At 39.0% G+C, this 16,385-nt stretch overlaps 1 protein-coding gene across 1 annotated transcript in view; it reads left to right on the top strand.

Annotated features, from left to right (window-relative positions):
• Window positions 1-16,385, top strand: part of TTN (titin) — a 509,207-nt gene that overhangs the window by 421,375 nt on the left and 71,447 nt on the right. The window contains 17 exon segments of the mRNA XM_029605898.1: window positions 18-311; window positions 417-3,383; window positions 3,477-3,797; window positions 3,959-4,243; window positions 4,332-4,631; window positions 6,436-6,738; window positions 6,960-7,235; window positions 7,335-7,634; window positions 9,613-9,915; window positions 10,233-10,532; window positions 11,197-11,484; window positions 11,574-11,870; window positions 11,969-12,271; window positions 12,362-12,667; window positions 13,708-13,995; window positions 14,113-14,403; window positions 14,498-14,785. Of these exon segments, the coding sequence (XP_029461758.1) occupies window positions 18-311; window positions 417-3,383; window positions 3,477-3,797; window positions 3,959-4,243; window positions 4,332-4,631; window positions 6,436-6,738; window positions 6,960-7,235; window positions 7,335-7,634; window positions 9,613-9,915; window positions 10,233-10,532; window positions 11,197-11,484; window positions 11,574-11,870; window positions 11,969-12,271; window positions 12,362-12,667; window positions 13,708-13,995; window positions 14,113-14,403; window positions 14,498-14,785 (7,710 nt within the window).

The following is a 16,385-nucleotide window of genomic DNA, read 5'->3' as shown; positions in this document are numbered from 1 at the left end:
TTTATTGCTTTTAAAAGACCCTCCAGGACCTCCAAAGAATCTGCATCATGTAGATTTTGATAAGACAGAGGTTTCACTTGTTTGGAATTGGCCTGATCGTGATGGTGGATCTGAAATTACTGGATTTTTAGTTGAGTACCAAGAAGATGGTAAAGAAGACTGGATAAAATTCAAGACAGTTCCCATACCTGAATGTGTTGTTACTGGACTGAAACATGGGAATATTTACAAATTCCGTGTAAAAGCACAGAATGCTGCAGGTCTTAGTCGTCCAGACACAACTATTCCAATAGAATGTCAAGAAAAACTTGGTAATTTATTCTGAATAATTTTTAGAATTTCCATATGTAATACTTTAACAAATCTTTTGATGAAAATTATATTCTTATTTCTGTATATGTTTTCTTTATTTCCAGTGCCTCCAAGTGTGGAACTTGATGTAAAGCTAATTGAAGGCCTGGTTGTTAAAGCAGGTAGCACTGTCAGACTTCCTGCAATCATGAGAGGTATTCCTATTCCTACCGCAAAATGGGTATTCGATGATAGTGAAATTAAATCAGAAGGCAACTACAAAATTGACACAGACAGTTATTCAACAGTGCTTACTATCAAGAACTGCACAAGAAAAGATACTGGCGAATATCTACTTACTGTGTCTAATTCATCTGGCAGCAAGACTGTGGCACTTCATCTTATAGTTTTGGATGTTCCTGGTCCACCAACTGGCCCTATTAATATCCTGGAAGTTACACCAGAGCATATGGTTATTTCATGGCGGCCTCCAAAGGATGATGGTGGAAGTCCTATAATGAACTATATTGTTGAGAAAAAAGAAAGCAAAAAAGAAACCTGGGGAATTGTTAGTTCAGGAAGTACTAACACTAAAGCTAAGATTCAGCGTCTTCAGAAAGGATCTGAATATGTTTTCCGTGTCCAAGCAGAGAATAAAATTGGTATTGGTAAACCACTTGAATCCACACCAACAATTGCTAAACATATGTTTGATCCACCTTCTCCACCTGGTAAGCCAGTGGTTTATGATATTACAGAAAATGCTGCAACGGTGTCATGGACAATACCAAAATCTGATGGTGGAAGTCCAATAATTGGTTACCTGGTTGAACGTCGAGAAATATCTGGAAAATGGGTATCTGTCAACAAGACACCAGTGCTTGATCTGAAGTTTAGAGTCCCTGCTCTTTATGAAGGAAATACATATGAATTTAGAGTTTTTGCTGAAAATATTGCTGGCCTAAGCAAACCATCCCCCAGTTCTGACCCAATAAAAGCTTCACGACCTATTTCACCACCTGGACCTCCCATCAATCCAAAACTAAAAGACAAGAGCAGAGAAACAGTTGACTTAGTATGGACAAAGCCCAGCAGAGATGGAGGTAGCCCTATACTTGGATATATTGTAGAATGCCAGAAATCAGGAACTACACAGTGGAACAGAATTAATAAAGATGAACTGATCAGACAATGTGCTTTTAGGGTACCTGGCTTAATTGAAGGAAATGAATACAGATTCCGCATAAAAGCTGCTAACATTGTTGGAGAAGGAGAACCAAGAGAATTACCCGAATCTGTATTGGCAAAGGATATTCTTCAACCTCCAGAAGTAGAGCTAGATGTGACATGTCGTGACTTAATCACTGTTAGAGTAGGAAAAACAATTCACATTTCTGCTCGAGTGAAAGGTAGACCAGATCCAGATATAACTTGGTCTAAGGATGGTAAAGTTGTAATACCTGATAAACGAATTGAGATGGCTCAAGATTTACCTCATGTTGATCTGCAAGTGAAAACAGCTACTAGAGCTGATCATGGCAAGTATATTATTGTGGCTAAGAATAACAGTGGCCAAGCACAAGGAGTGGTTCTTGTTAATGTACTAGATAGACCTGGACCATGCCGGAACTTGAAGACAAGTTATGTCACCAAAGATTCTTGTATGGTTGCATGGGAAAATCCTGAAGATAATGGTGGCTCTGAAATTACAAACTATATAGTAGAATATCGTGAACCTAACCAAAGAGGATGGTCAGTACTCTCTGCTGATGTTACTAAACGTTTGATAAAAGCATCCCTTATAGAAAACCATGAATACTTTTTCCGAGTTTGTGCAGAAAACAAAGTTGGTCCAGGACCAGTAGTTGAAACTAAAACACCTATCCTTGCCATTAACCCTGTTGACAAGCCTGGTGAACCAGAAAACTTTCATATTGCAGATGTTGGGAAGACATTTGTTCTTCTAAAATGGAGGCGGCCAGATTATGATGGTGGCAGTCCCAATTTATCTTACCATGTTGAAAGAAAGTTAAAGGATTCAGATGAATGGGAAAGGGTGCATAAAGGCAGCATCAAGGAAACAAACTACATAGTGGATAAATGCATAGAAAATCAAATATATCAATTTAGAGTTCAAACTAAGAATGAAGGAGGTGAAAGTAACTGGGTTAAGACAAGTGAAGTTGTAGTCAAGGAAGAACTACAGAAACCTGTCCTTGATCTGAAATTATCTGGAATACTAGTAGTTAAGGCAGGTGAATCAATTAGACTTGAAGCTGGACTTAGAGGCCGACCACAACCAGAAGTTACCTGGGCTAAGGACAAAGATGCCACAGATTTAACCAGATCTCCAAGAGTTAAAGTTGAAACAACAACTGATTCATCTAAATTTTTACTCATAAAATCAAAACGTTCTGATAGTGGTAAATACGTGATTACTGCAACTAACCCAGCTGGCAGTTTTACAGCATATGCAACTGTTAATGTTCTGGATGGGCCTGGTCCAGTAAGAGACCTGAAAGTTTCTGGGATTTCAATTGATAGATGTATAGTTAGTTGGGAACCACCTGAAGATGATGGTGGTTGTGAAATACAGAGCTACATTGTAGAAAAGTGTGAAACTTCACGTATGATTTGGTCTACAGTTTCTTCATCTGTGATCATTAATCGGGCACATGTAACACATCTCATAGAAGGAAATGAATATATCTTCAGGGTTCGTGCAGAAAATAAGATAGGAACTGGTCCACCAACAGAAACTAAGCCTATCATTGCTAAGACACAGTTTAATAGACCTGGTCCTCCTGATCCACCAGAAGTCACTAAAGTAAACAAAGAAGAAATGACTGTAGTTTGGAATGCACCAGAATATGATGGAGGCAAATCAATAACTGGCTATATACTAGAAAAGAAAGAAAAGCGATCCTTAAGATGGGTTGCTGTTACCAAAACCCCAATTCCAGAAAGACGTAAACAAGTTACAAATCTGATCCCAGGACATGAATATCAGTTCCGTGTTAAGGCTGAAAATGAAATTGGAATTGGAGAACCAAGCTTACCATCAAGGCCAGTGGTGGCCAAAGACCCAATAGGTATTGTAATGAATTTTATACTGTAATAACATTATAAATTAGTAGTTTGTTTATTGGTTATTTTCTATTTAACATTGATTCTTCCATTTTCAGAACCTCCTGGTCCACCAACTAATCTGAAAGTAGTTGATAGCACAAAGACTTCCATTACTCTCAGCTGGGGAAAACCAGTTTATGATGGTGGTGCTCCAATAATTGGCTACCTAGTAGAAATGAGACCTAAAGGTGCAAGTGCAATCCCTGATGAAGGATGGAAAAGATCCAATGTTCCTGCACAGCTTATTCATACAGGATTTACTGTTGATAGTCTTGATGAAAAACAAGAGTATGAGTTTAGAGTTTCAGCCCAAAATCAAGTTGGTCTTGGACGACCTGCAGAACTGAAGGAAGCTGTTTCTCCAAAGGAAATACTTGGTAACTTTTACCTTTATTTATATGCTTATATGATTATAGTATAGTGGAGCTTCCATAATTATAAAGGCACGTGTATATTAAATTTTTACTTATTTAACATAACTGTATACTACATTTAGATATTTTACATTTTAAATATTGTAATTTTCTTTAATGCACAGAACCACCTGAAATTGAATTGGATGCAAGCCTCAGAAAGATAGTCACAGTCAGAGCTGGATGCCCCATCAGACTGTTTGCTATAATCAGAGGACGGCCTGCACCAAAAGTTACCTGGAGGAGAGTGGGTATCGATAATGTGGTCAGAAAGGGGCAGGTTGATCTGGTCGATACCATGGCTTTCCTTGTCATTCCTAATTCTACACGTGATGATTCCGGCAAATACTCTTTGACACTCGTTAATGCAGCAGGAGAAAAGGCCGTGTTTGTGAATGTTAGAGTTTTAGGTGAGTAGCCAGACATTAGAAAATGGTGATCATAAAGCATTTTTTAAAAATGAGATTCTTTTACATTTTGGTTTATATTTATTTATAGATACTCCTGGTCCTGTGGCTGACTTCACTGTTTCTGATGTTACAAAAATGTCATGTCAACTTTCGTGGTCACCTCCTGAAAATGATGGTGGTAGCCCAGTAACTCATTATATCCTGGAGAAACGTGAGGTGGACAGAAAGACATGGACAACTGTTATTGCAGATATAAAGAAAACTAGTTTTAAAGTAGCTAATCTTACACCTGGAAATGAATATTTCTTCAGAGTAACTGCTGTCAATGAATATGGTTCTGGTGTTCCCAGAGACATTGCAAAACCAGTCCTGGCTACAGATCCAATAAGTAAGTATTATCTTGAGCACTTCACTTTCTCATTGTTCTGCATATACAGTAATTATTATTTTTTTTATCTTTCTGAACCCTTACAAAAGCTCTTGTATTTTGACGTATTAGCCAGCAGCTTCTCAGGTGCAACTAGAAAATAACTTTCTGAAACACCAAATGACTGCCATAAAGATAATTATAGAATACCTTTCAGAAGCAGTTGAACTCTTTGGTGATATTCTTCATTATTGTTATAATTCCCTACATAGATGGCACGCTTTCAAGTCAAACAGATTGCTTAAAATACAAACACATATGTATATATAAATCAGTACTAATGGATTTGAGAATGAATCATAATAGTGAAAGCCATGGATGAATTAGTCTATGAAAGGAAAACTGTCTCAGTCTGAAATGTTCTCCTTAGAAAAAGTTGTTGGAGAGATAATTTTTATCAACCCGTGTGAACAGAGAGACATTTCTGGAGTTTGCCATGATCTTATTTATACTGCAAACCATAGACAGAACAAAGTATTACAAGTTAGGATTAGGTAGAAAAATATTTTAAGCAAAAAAAGGGATTATCTTGAGGAAGGTAAAGTCATGGCATGATATGTTGACTGATACATTTTTAAAGTACTTCATTAAAAAAAAAAAAAGTAAAATAAGTTGCAGTAGTTTCTAGAGATTCTTTATCTTTATTTGCATTTTTGTACCACGCTATGCCGAAGCTCAGAGTAGTTTACTCATTAAACATTCACAAATACCATAAATAGGACATCAAATTATTATAATATCACAACATGACATCTCTGATAGGGATGTGAATCGTTTTAGGACGATTAAAATTATCGTCCGATAATTTTAATATCGTCTTAAACCGTTATGGAACACAATACAATAGAGATTCTAACGATTTATCGTTATAAATCGTTAGAATCGTGAGCCGGCACACTAAAACCCCCTAAAACCCACCCCCGACCCTTTAAATTAAATCCCCCACCCTCCCGAACCCCCCCCCCAAATGACTTAAATAACCTGCGGGTCCAGCGGCGGTCCGGAACGGCAGCGGTCCGGAACGGGCTCCTGCTACTGAATCTTGTTGTCTTCAGCCGGCGCCATTTTCCAAAATGGCGCCGAAAAATGGCGGCGGCCATAGACGAACACGATTGGACGGCAGGAGGTCCTTCCGGACCCCCGCTGGACTTTTGGCAAGTCTTGTGGGGGTCAGGAGGCCCCCCCAAGCTGGCCAAAAGTTCCTGGAGGTCCAGCGGGGGTCAGGGAGCGATTTCCCGCCGCCGCAGGTTATTTAAGTCATTTGGTGGGGGATTTAATTTAAAGGGTCGGGGGTGGGTTTTAGGGGGTTTTAATGTGCCGGTTTTGCGATTTTACGTTTTTTCGATTTTTTATGATTTTTCACGATTTTTCACGATATTTTACCCCCCCAAATGGCAACAATACGATTCCCTCCCCCTCCCAGCCGAAATCGATCGTTAAGACGATCGAGGACACGATTCACATCTCTAATCTCTGATAATAGGTGCTAATTTAGACATTTTGTTTTTGATAATCATATCCTCGGAGTCAAGAAGGAGTGCTTTTTACCCATAAAATGTTAACGGACTGAAACTGCACAAGGCTTTTTTGCTTCCCTTTGGATTATCATAAGCAAATAATTAGCCAAACATAAGTAGTTTGAACTCGATAGGTGACTTTGTTCAGCCAGATTATGCAATCAGAATAAGTGTTCAATTACCAGTCTAACTGATGTTGTTAAATTATTGTATATCCAACCTATTTCTTTCTTTTTTAATTCCTGCAGGTGAACCTGACCCACCAAGAAAACTTGAGGTGACTGAGATTACCAAGAATAGTGCCACATTATCTTGGCTACCTCCTTTGCGTGACGGAGGTTCTAAAATTGATGGATATCTTATTCATTATCATGAGGAAGGCCAGCCTGAAAACAAGTGGACACAGTATTCTGTTGTGAAGGATCTGAACATTATTGTAGCCGGACTGAAGGAGGGGGTTAAATACAAGTTTAGAGTGGCAGCTAGAAATGCTGTAGGAGTGAGTTTGCCCAGAGAAGCAGAAGGACTATTTGAAATTAAAGAGCAACTTAGTAAGTAATTGTGCTACACTGTAATTATAGTTAACTGATATTTTCTGTATTAACAGTTTAATATTATTTCTATGTAAATAAATATCAAGCACTTTTATAGACCACTTTTTGGGAAATTTCACCTATGCAAAGCAATATACAAAATTAACCTGATTTTGAATTAACGTGGATTATTTTACAGTGAAAACTTAGTAATAATTATTCTTTATTTTATTGTATAGTGGCACCAAAAATCTTAATGCCTGAACTAATTACCATTAAAGCTGGACAGAAGCTTAGAATTGAGGCATATATTTATGGAAAGCCTACACCAGTATCTAAATGGATGAGGGCAGAAGAAGATGTGATGCCTTCTAGCCGTCTGGCAGTGCATAAAGCCCCCAATTCATCAGTTCTCATTATAAAGGATGTAACTAGAAAAGACAGTGGTTACTATAGTTTGACTGCAGAAAACAGTTCTGGCGTAACCTCTCAGAGAATTCGAGTAGTTGTTATGGGTGAGTTATATACTATAGAAGCATGATTTCTGTACAGCTAGGTTTGGCATATTTTATTTTGCTAAGTACTATATTTTATTTTCTTGATGCATTTTGCAGATATTCCAGGTCCACCAGAACCACCCTTTGAAATTTCTGAGATAGATTCTGATGCCTGCACACTGTCATGGCACCTGCCACTTGAAGATGGAGGCAGTAACATCACAAATTATGTAGTTGAGAAATGTGATGTAAGCAGAGGAGACTGGGTTACTGCTGTTGCGTCAGTTACAAAAACATGCTGCAGACTTGGAAAACTGATTCCTGGACAAGAATATATTTTCCGTGTACGAGCTGAAAATCGTTTTGGCATTTCAGATCCTATTACATCTGACAAGATGGTTGCTAAGTTCCCATTTGGTATGTCAGGGCATTTTCTTTGTTTTCAAAAGAGATGCTAATAAGTTTATAGCTTCAGAAAAATTCCAATTTAACAATGCTGGAAACCTGTACTCTTTATTCACAGAGGGGCAGATTTTAAAAGCCCTACGTGCGCCGGGCTTTACTGAATGAGCGGGCAGGGGGCTGGGCGGGCGGGGGCAGATCGCGAGAGGAGCTGAGGCCTCTGGTACAGCGGCCTTTGCTGCTGTGCCAGGGGGTCAAGCGCCGGCAATCGGCTAGCGCACGCAACCTACGCCTGCCCGGAGGCAGGCACAACTAATAAAATAAAGGTTGGGGGGGGTTAGGTAGGGCTGAGGGGCGGGTTAGGTAGGGAAAGGGAGGGGAAGGTGGGGGGGGGGCGGAAGGAAAGGTCCCTCTGAGGCCACTCCAATTTTGGTGTGGCCTTGGAGGGAACGGGGGAAAGCCAGCAGGGCTCCCCAAGGGCTCGGCGTGTGCAAGGTGCACTATTGTGCACCCCCTTGTGCGTGCCGACCCTGGATTTTATAGCATGCGTGTGGCTGTACGCCCACGCATAGGTATTAAAATCTGGCCCAGAGCATGCATATCACAAGTGCCCATACTGAGATAGAAATTATTGTTAGTCTTGCTCTGGAGCGGTCTGCACCTTGGAAAAGCAACCTACTCATAAGGATCATCCTCAAAATGTGTTATGGCGTTAATGCCATATCGCACGCTATAGTAATAGTATCACATTATATAAAAACACATTTTTCATGGGGTGGGATTAATGAAAATGAAGAACATTTTTGTATTGCATGCTTTTAACTATACCTTTTTTCCTAGTGTTAAGCTGTGTGAAATGTATGATAAAGATTGCATTTTGGGCTAGGGAGGGGGGGGGGAGAGAGAAAGAGAGCCTCTGGGGAGGCCTTCACAGTATTCAATTATTTATGTCACTATAGGAGAGCCCGCTAATAACTCAAGGTGAGGTATTGGTGGTGATTTAGGGTTTGGGGGCCATTTTTCATGCAGAGGGAGACATACGAACAGCACAGTACACCTCAGTGAAGATTTGAAGTCATTTGGAATGAGGAAAGTCTCACAAAGATTAGATTTGTACAGTGTTCTCTCGCCCTAGCTTGATAGTAACCTGGTATAGAGCCCATCAAGCTAGAATGAGAGAACATTGTAGAAATCTCAACTTTGTGAGACTTTTCTCTCTCCAAATGACGTCAGATCTTCACTGAGGTGTACTGTGCTGTTCGTACACCTCTGCATGTAAAACTGGCTCAAAAACCCTAAACCACCACCAAAATATCACCTCGAGTTATTAGCTGGCCCTTTAAGACTAGGTCTTTCTTTTGAGACTATTGCATATATTACGATGCCACTATTCTTTTTGTGATATGAATACCTATTCTGACATCACAAAACTTATTTTTCTGTTATTCTACAGTGGCCATCAAATACTAACAAGCCTTTTAGGGGATAATTTTCAGTTGGTGTAAAGTCTATACATACTTTTTACCCACAAACTTTACACTGATTTTCAAAACAAATGAACATACATACTTTTGCTTTAAAATAAGCTATGTATACACAATTATGCTTACTATTTGGTGCACATAATTTTGTTGAAAGAATTTATGTGCTTAGTTTTTAAAATAAAAAAGTATGCATGTTAAGTTCCAACCCTACCTAGACTCCACTCCCTGAAACACCTTTTCCCTGTACATACCCCGATCAGTCCAGACCGTGTGTTGTGCCTAGCGTGTATGCACGTACTTTTACATGTATTATCAGTTAAACAATTTTCTAAAGGGCAATTTCTGCTGCTAAAGCATACATCTTCACCCACAGAAAGCCCTTTGAAAATTACCCTTCCTGCCCTTAACAACTGGTGATGAAATACTCTGACTGTTTATTTTAGATCTGTGTTTTCTTTACTAATAATAATTTCAAGTATATTAATCCTATTTTATGTCATTTTCTGCAGGTGTTCCCAGTGAACCAAAGAATGCACGTGTTACTAAGATTAACAAAGATTGTATTTTTGTGGCATGGGACAGACCAGACAGTGATGGAGGCAGTCCAGTTATTGGTTATGTGATTGAACGCAAGGAAAGAAACAGTTTGCTGTGGGTGAAGGCTAATGATACAGCGGTGCGCACAACAGAGTACCCTTGTGTTGGTCTGATAGAGGGTCTAGAATATACTTTCAGGATTTCTGCTCTGAATAGAGCTGGTGCAAGCAAACCTAGCAAACCAACTGAGTTTGTAACAGCAAGGACACCAGTCGGTAAGCATTAATTAAAATATTTTTAACAAACCTTATCAGTTTCCAGCAAAAGTTACATCTTTAAGGTGGGGGGGGGAGAATTTTTATACAGGCCGTGCTACTTGAAAATCCAGCTGTAGGGGGTTCAGTGGGTCCAATGAGTCTGTTTGGGTCATCCCAGGCCAGGAAGGAGTGGAGAGCTGTCAGTTTGGAGGCCAGGAAGTGGAGGGAGGGATAAGAATGGTGGGTCCAGCTGGAAGTAGGATGAATGATGGGGGTCAGGCTTGGGGGAAAGAAATAGTCAATGTAATAAACACAATCTTTTCTTTTTGTTGTAGATCCTCCTGGTAAACCTGAAATTATTGATATCACAAAGAGCACTGTTTCACTGGTATGGGCTCGACCAAAGCATGATGGTGGTAGCAAAATAATTGGCTATTTGATTGAATCTTGCAAACTTCCTCGTGATAAGTGGGTTCGATTCAATACTGCTGCCAATCAAGTACCTACTGAAGAATATACAGTTACTGGTTTAGAAGAAAATGCTCAATATCAATTTAGAATTATTGCCAAAACAGCAATTAACATTAGCAGACCTTCTGAACCATCTGATCCTGTTACCATCCAACCAGAAAATGGTAAGAATTACAAAAGTTTCTGTGCTTTTATAAAATTTAACTATGTGTGTATCATGAGGTAGTCAATTTTCAAAATGATTTCCATGGGTAGAACGCGTTTTATCCATGTAAACAGACTATCTTAAAATTGCCCACTTTCAATATGGCTAAACATTTGCATATTATTCCACAACGCATGTGCTTTAAGCTGCACTGAGAGGAGGCATGTTTAAATCAGGGGTGGAAAAGCACAGGCATAGCTTACATTTTCTACTCTGTAAAAAAAGGCAAGTGATAAGTGTACTTTATACCTATGGCAATTTTCAAAGTGAATGAATACACATATGTTCGCTTTGAGAACTGGAGCAAAGGTAATAGGTAAATAGTACATACGGCCTTTGTCCCAATCTGGACAGTTAGAAAATTGCCCTCTTTCTAAGTAAAGTAATATGTTATAATCCTGATTAATGTATGGGGGATTAGCTTTTTTTAAGTTTGTCCCATTGTAAAGAGGGCTTGAAAATTTATGCCTGTGGCTTTCTATGTTGTAAGATGTTTTATTATCTGTTCCATATGCTGATGTTGTTTAATAAAAAATTTAAATGTTAAAAAAGAAAATTGCTCTGTTTTAATAGTAGTGATTTCTTTTATATAACTTATTTAACACTATTTTTGTTTCTTTTAGTTCCTCCCAGAATAGACCTGAGTATAGAAATGAAATCCCTAATTACAGTAAAAGCCGGATCAAATGTTTGTCTTGAGGCCCATGTGTTTGGCAAACCTATGCCAACAATTGTTTGGAAAAAAGGTGCAGATCTTATTCAACCAGCCGAAGGCATTAAAATCACTACTAAGAGAAACCTATGCAATTTGGAATTGTTCAGTGTTACTAGGAAGGAGACAGGAGACTATACCATTACTGCTGAAAATGCAAGTGGTTCCAAATCAGCAACTCTTAAACTCAAAGTACTTGGTAAGTTAGAAATAATTAACATGCCTTATTAAATTTCTTTAACATCGTAAAGCGCAGACTTCAACTATAATCCTTTACATCTGTTGCAGATAAACCTGGTCCTCCAGCTTCTGTTAAAATCAGTAATATATACACAGATCGCGCCATGCTAACTTGGGAGCCTCCTCTTGAAGATGGTGGTGCAGAAATTACTAATTACATCATTGACAAGCGTGAAACAAGCAGACCTAACTGGGCACAGGTCACTGCAAATGTACAGATTACCAGCTGCAGTGTAGAAAAGCTTATTGAAGGGCATGAATATCAATTCCGTGTTTCTGCCGAAAACAAATATGGCATTGGGGATCCCATAATGACTGATTCGGTGATTGCTAAGAATCCATATGGTAAGAGATTTTTTATATGGATTACTTGGGGGGGGGGGGAAGCAGTATGTGTATTAAGATTGGAATCATTTTAATAAATTGTAAATAATTCTTTTCAGATGTACCTGGTCGTTGTGATCCACCCATAATTAGTAATATAACCAAGGATCATATGACTGTAAGTTGGAAAGCTCCTGCAGATGATGGTGGTTCTCCTATAACTGGTTATATGCTTGAAAAGCGTGAAACCAAATCTTTCACATGGACTAAGGTGAATAGGAAGCCTGTCATAGAAAGAACTGTAAAAGCAACTGGACTTCAGGAAGGAACAGAGTATGAATTTAGAGTGACAGCACTGAACAAAGCCGGACCAGGCAAACCCAGTGATGCCTCTAAAGGAGTAATTGCTGCTGATCCTCAGTGTAAGTTAAAGAAAAATTCTTGTTGATTCTGTCTAGTTTTGGACATATAGCACAATAAGCAATATTTCTAACTTTGTTTTTAATTCACAGATCCTCCTGGGCCTCCTGCCTTCCCAAAAGTAATTGATACAACCCGCAGTTCCGTAGCACTCTCGTGGAGTAAACCAGCATATGATGGCGGAAGCCCTATTTTGGGATATCTGGTTGAAGTAAAAAGAACTGATACTAATAACTGGGTTAGATGCAATGTCCCAAAAAACCTACAGAATACCCAGTATATTGTAACTGGTTTGATGGAGAATACAGAGTATCAATTCCGTGTTTCTGCCGTCAATAAAATTGGATACAGTGAACCAAGTGACGTTCCTGATAAACATACTGCCAAAGACATTTTAAGTATGTACTACAATTCAAACTATTTTTTTTTAAACAAATTTATGCTTTCCAACATATAGAATGTAGTCTGTCCAGAGGCACAATAACTCTCCAAAAAAAAGAGATTGAAATTCACCAAATTTGGCAATCAGGAAAAAATATGAATATCTTGACCAAATTTGAAAATCAGAAACATTGGTTCAGTATTTTCAGAGAACCAACCCGCCAACATAAAAAGCCTATTGCTTTCTTTTAGAAACTGTTAGATGCTGTAAGAATGCTGGTCCCCACTGTATTCCAAAAACAAGCTCCTCCCCTCTGCCCACCCTTATTTTTCAAGCACTTTGGCACATATGAACACAGGCAGACAGACATAGGGAAAGATAAATAAAGCAGCTCACAAAGGATGACAGCTACTACCCCACACTTCTAGTCATGCAGTCACATACCCTACACCACACACACATACTCTGCACACACACAATCCAACACTCACCACACCCATATCCCCCACATAAACCCACAACTCCCACACTTCCACCCCACACACTTTTACACCTCCACACATGTCCACACACAATCACAGCATATATCCCCTCATAACTCACCCCACACCCCCTCCAAATCCCCATACATCTCCACTCACCTGTCACCCACACACATACCACATACAAACACTCCGACATACCTACACTATCAGTCCTCCTACTTCCCACACATGCACACTCTTACACATTCCTACACACACAAACAAACCCACAAACAACATACCACACATACAGTCACACATATCTTACCCACCCACACTTCCCTCTTCAACCCTACCTACCTCTCACACAAAATACACTCTCTTATACACCCCATCTACATAACCCACAAACATCCACATACCATACCCCTCAAAAACACCTCCAGCACAAACTCTCACAAATCTTTTCTACAAATTTACGTTGGAAAGCATTCCCAAAGTCATATCTCTTCATGTTTTCTCTACATTTTGCAGTTTGAAATATATTTTTCTTTTTTTTTTTTTGTAAATATTATCTTTTCTCTAATAATAGTTGCACCAGAAGGAGATCTTGATGCTGATTTGAGAAAGGCACTGGTGTTACGTGCTGGTGTAACAATGAGAATATATGTACCAGTAAGAGGGCGTCCACCACCAAAGATTTCTTGGGCCAAACAGAATGCAAACATAAGAGAACGACAAGGACTTGAAATAAAAACAACTGACTATGATACTTTCTTGTACTGTGAAAATGTAAACCGGTATGATGCTGGCAAATATATCCTGACCTTGGAGAATAGCAGTGGCATCAAGACATATACCATCGTTGTGAAAGTTCTAGGTAAATATCAATAAAACAATGCTAAATTAATCAATATATTTAATCAGTTTACTAGAAATATATGTGGGTACAGTATGTAATATATATTCATATTACTATGTGTTTGTATTTATACAGATACTCCAGGACCTCCAGTTAATCTTATTGTTAAAGAAACATCCAAAAATTCAGCTGTTATTTCATGGGATCCTCCTCTTATTGATGGTGGTAGTCCAGTAAAGAACTATATTGTTGAGAAGCGTGATGCTGAAAGAAAAGCATGGGCCACTGTCTCAACTGATTGCCCAAAGACTACTTTTAGAATATCTAACTTAGAAGAAGGCAAATCTTACTTTTTCAGGGTCTTAGCTGAAAATGAATATGGGATTGGTGAACCATGTGAAACACGTGATGCTGTTAAAGCTTCTGGTAAGATGATATGCATTTGTCATATGTTGATACTAATAAAATCTTGATTATAATTATTTTGACTGAGACTTATAAATCTATTTCTTTCATATAGAAAATCCTGGACCAGTTGTAGACCTGAAAGCATTGGCTGTATCAAAATCTGCTTGTACTCTTGCATGGAAAAAGCCTATTAGTGACGGTGGAAGTCGTATTATTGCATATGTTATTGACATTATGACTGCTGAAGACAAGTGGAAAGAATTAATGAGATCAAAAAATCTTCAGTATTCAATGAAAGACTTGCAGGAAGGCAAGGAATACACTTTTAGAGTGAGAGCTCAGAATGATGCTGGACTCAGTTCACCAAGTGAACTCACAGTTGTGGCAAAGGATGATGTCGGTATGTATTGTATTTGTATTTCACCAACTAAATTATTTTAGTTGTTTCACAAGTTGCTGTAAACAATAGTCATCTAGGCTGAAACATATGCCATTGGATTATAGAGCTGTAAAGTATTACTATACACAACGATTTTCTTCTAATTTTGGGACTCACCTTTTGGAGAACATTACTGTAACTTCTCAGTGGCACTTGCTCACTCAGCTGAGCCTGTTAAGAAGCCCCACACTTCCAGAGCACTGTCTGATCTTCTAGTCAGGAATGAACTCTATGGTGACCAGATATGTTGAATTATAAGTGGCCACATAGTGTAATAAAGCATTAGGAAGAGCCAGTGGGAGGATATTATACATAAGAATATGCATAACTCACAGAAAATTGGAGATGGTGATACTAATATATAAATCATTGCTGAGGGTTCATCTGAAGTATATTGTCCGCTTTTGAAGACTGAACCTTTGGAGTACATAGCCAACATAGAGGCAGTTCTTCAGGAAAGCTATCAAAATGGTGCAGGGTCTTTTACTATAAATATCTAAAATGTATGCTCTGGAGAAGAGAAAGATGAAGATGAGCACCTCTGTGACAAATGCTTTTCAGTAGGAAAGAGGTTATTGATCAAGCGGTCATGATGTGAGACTGGAGAGCATAGACTCAGGAGTAGTGTAAAGAAGTATTTATTTATATAAAGGGTAGGGGATGCATGGAACAGCCTTCCAGATGAGGTGGTGAATGCAAAAATATCAGTATTCAAAAAAGTATGAGTCAGGGTGAAAGAAAACCTAGACTTTTCAATTTTAAAATTTGCTGGCTCTCAGCACCTAAATTTAGCCATTTTAAAAGGGAGTGGAGACAGCTCGAGGAAAGGAAGTTAGGCACTTAGTGCTGATTTTCAGCACTAAACACTTAATTTAGGTGGGCAAATCTAAGCATTGCAAGAACAAGCCTAAATCTGGCTGCCCAGCAACCTATCTACCTCCTGCAATTAAAAAAAAAAAGGTTTACTGGAAGGATTTGCCAGCCCTTGATACTCTGCCTGCCTCTGGAGCTTAGAAAATATAGAAGGGAGAACTGCTAGCCCCTCATCTTCCTCTTCCTGCCTCTCTACTGGAACCCTTTACTGTCTATACAGAGTTCTGACAGGGATAGGCTACTTAACTGTGTGAATAAATGCATACTTACTGTAAGTGCCAGGAGCTGTCAAACCACATTAACTTGAGCCCAGCTGAGAGGAGCTAAGACTCTCTTCTTCCTGTCTTGGCATGGGGAAGTGATCAGAGTCCAGGATGGGAAGGGTGATGCAAGGGGGCTAGCATTTCCCCATCTTACATTTTTCAAGTGATATAGGCAGATGTAAGTTCCAAGGGGCTGGTAGATCCCCCCCCCCCCCCCCCGACACAAATTTTCTTTTTAACACGGAAGGGATGAGTGTTGCCAAATGACTGATGGATTCTACCCAGCAGATACTATTTTTTATCATGGAAGGCAGGGTAAAATCATAAAGTGCTGGCTGCATTAGGCAGCCATAGTCAGAAAGCACCAACCAACCTAATTTTAGGCCCCCTAAGTTTTAGAGGCCTAAAAAATATAGGTGCTTATT

This window comes from Rhinatrema bivittatum, chromosome 6 (genome assembly GCF_901001135.1).
Source record: "Rhinatrema bivittatum chromosome 6, aRhiBiv1.1, whole genome shotgun sequence".
NCBI lineage: Eukaryota > Metazoa > Chordata > Amphibia > Gymnophiona > Rhinatrematidae > Rhinatrema > Rhinatrema bivittatum.
Note: the sequence above shows the minus strand (reverse complement) of the source record. Positions and strands in the feature narration are given on the sequence as shown.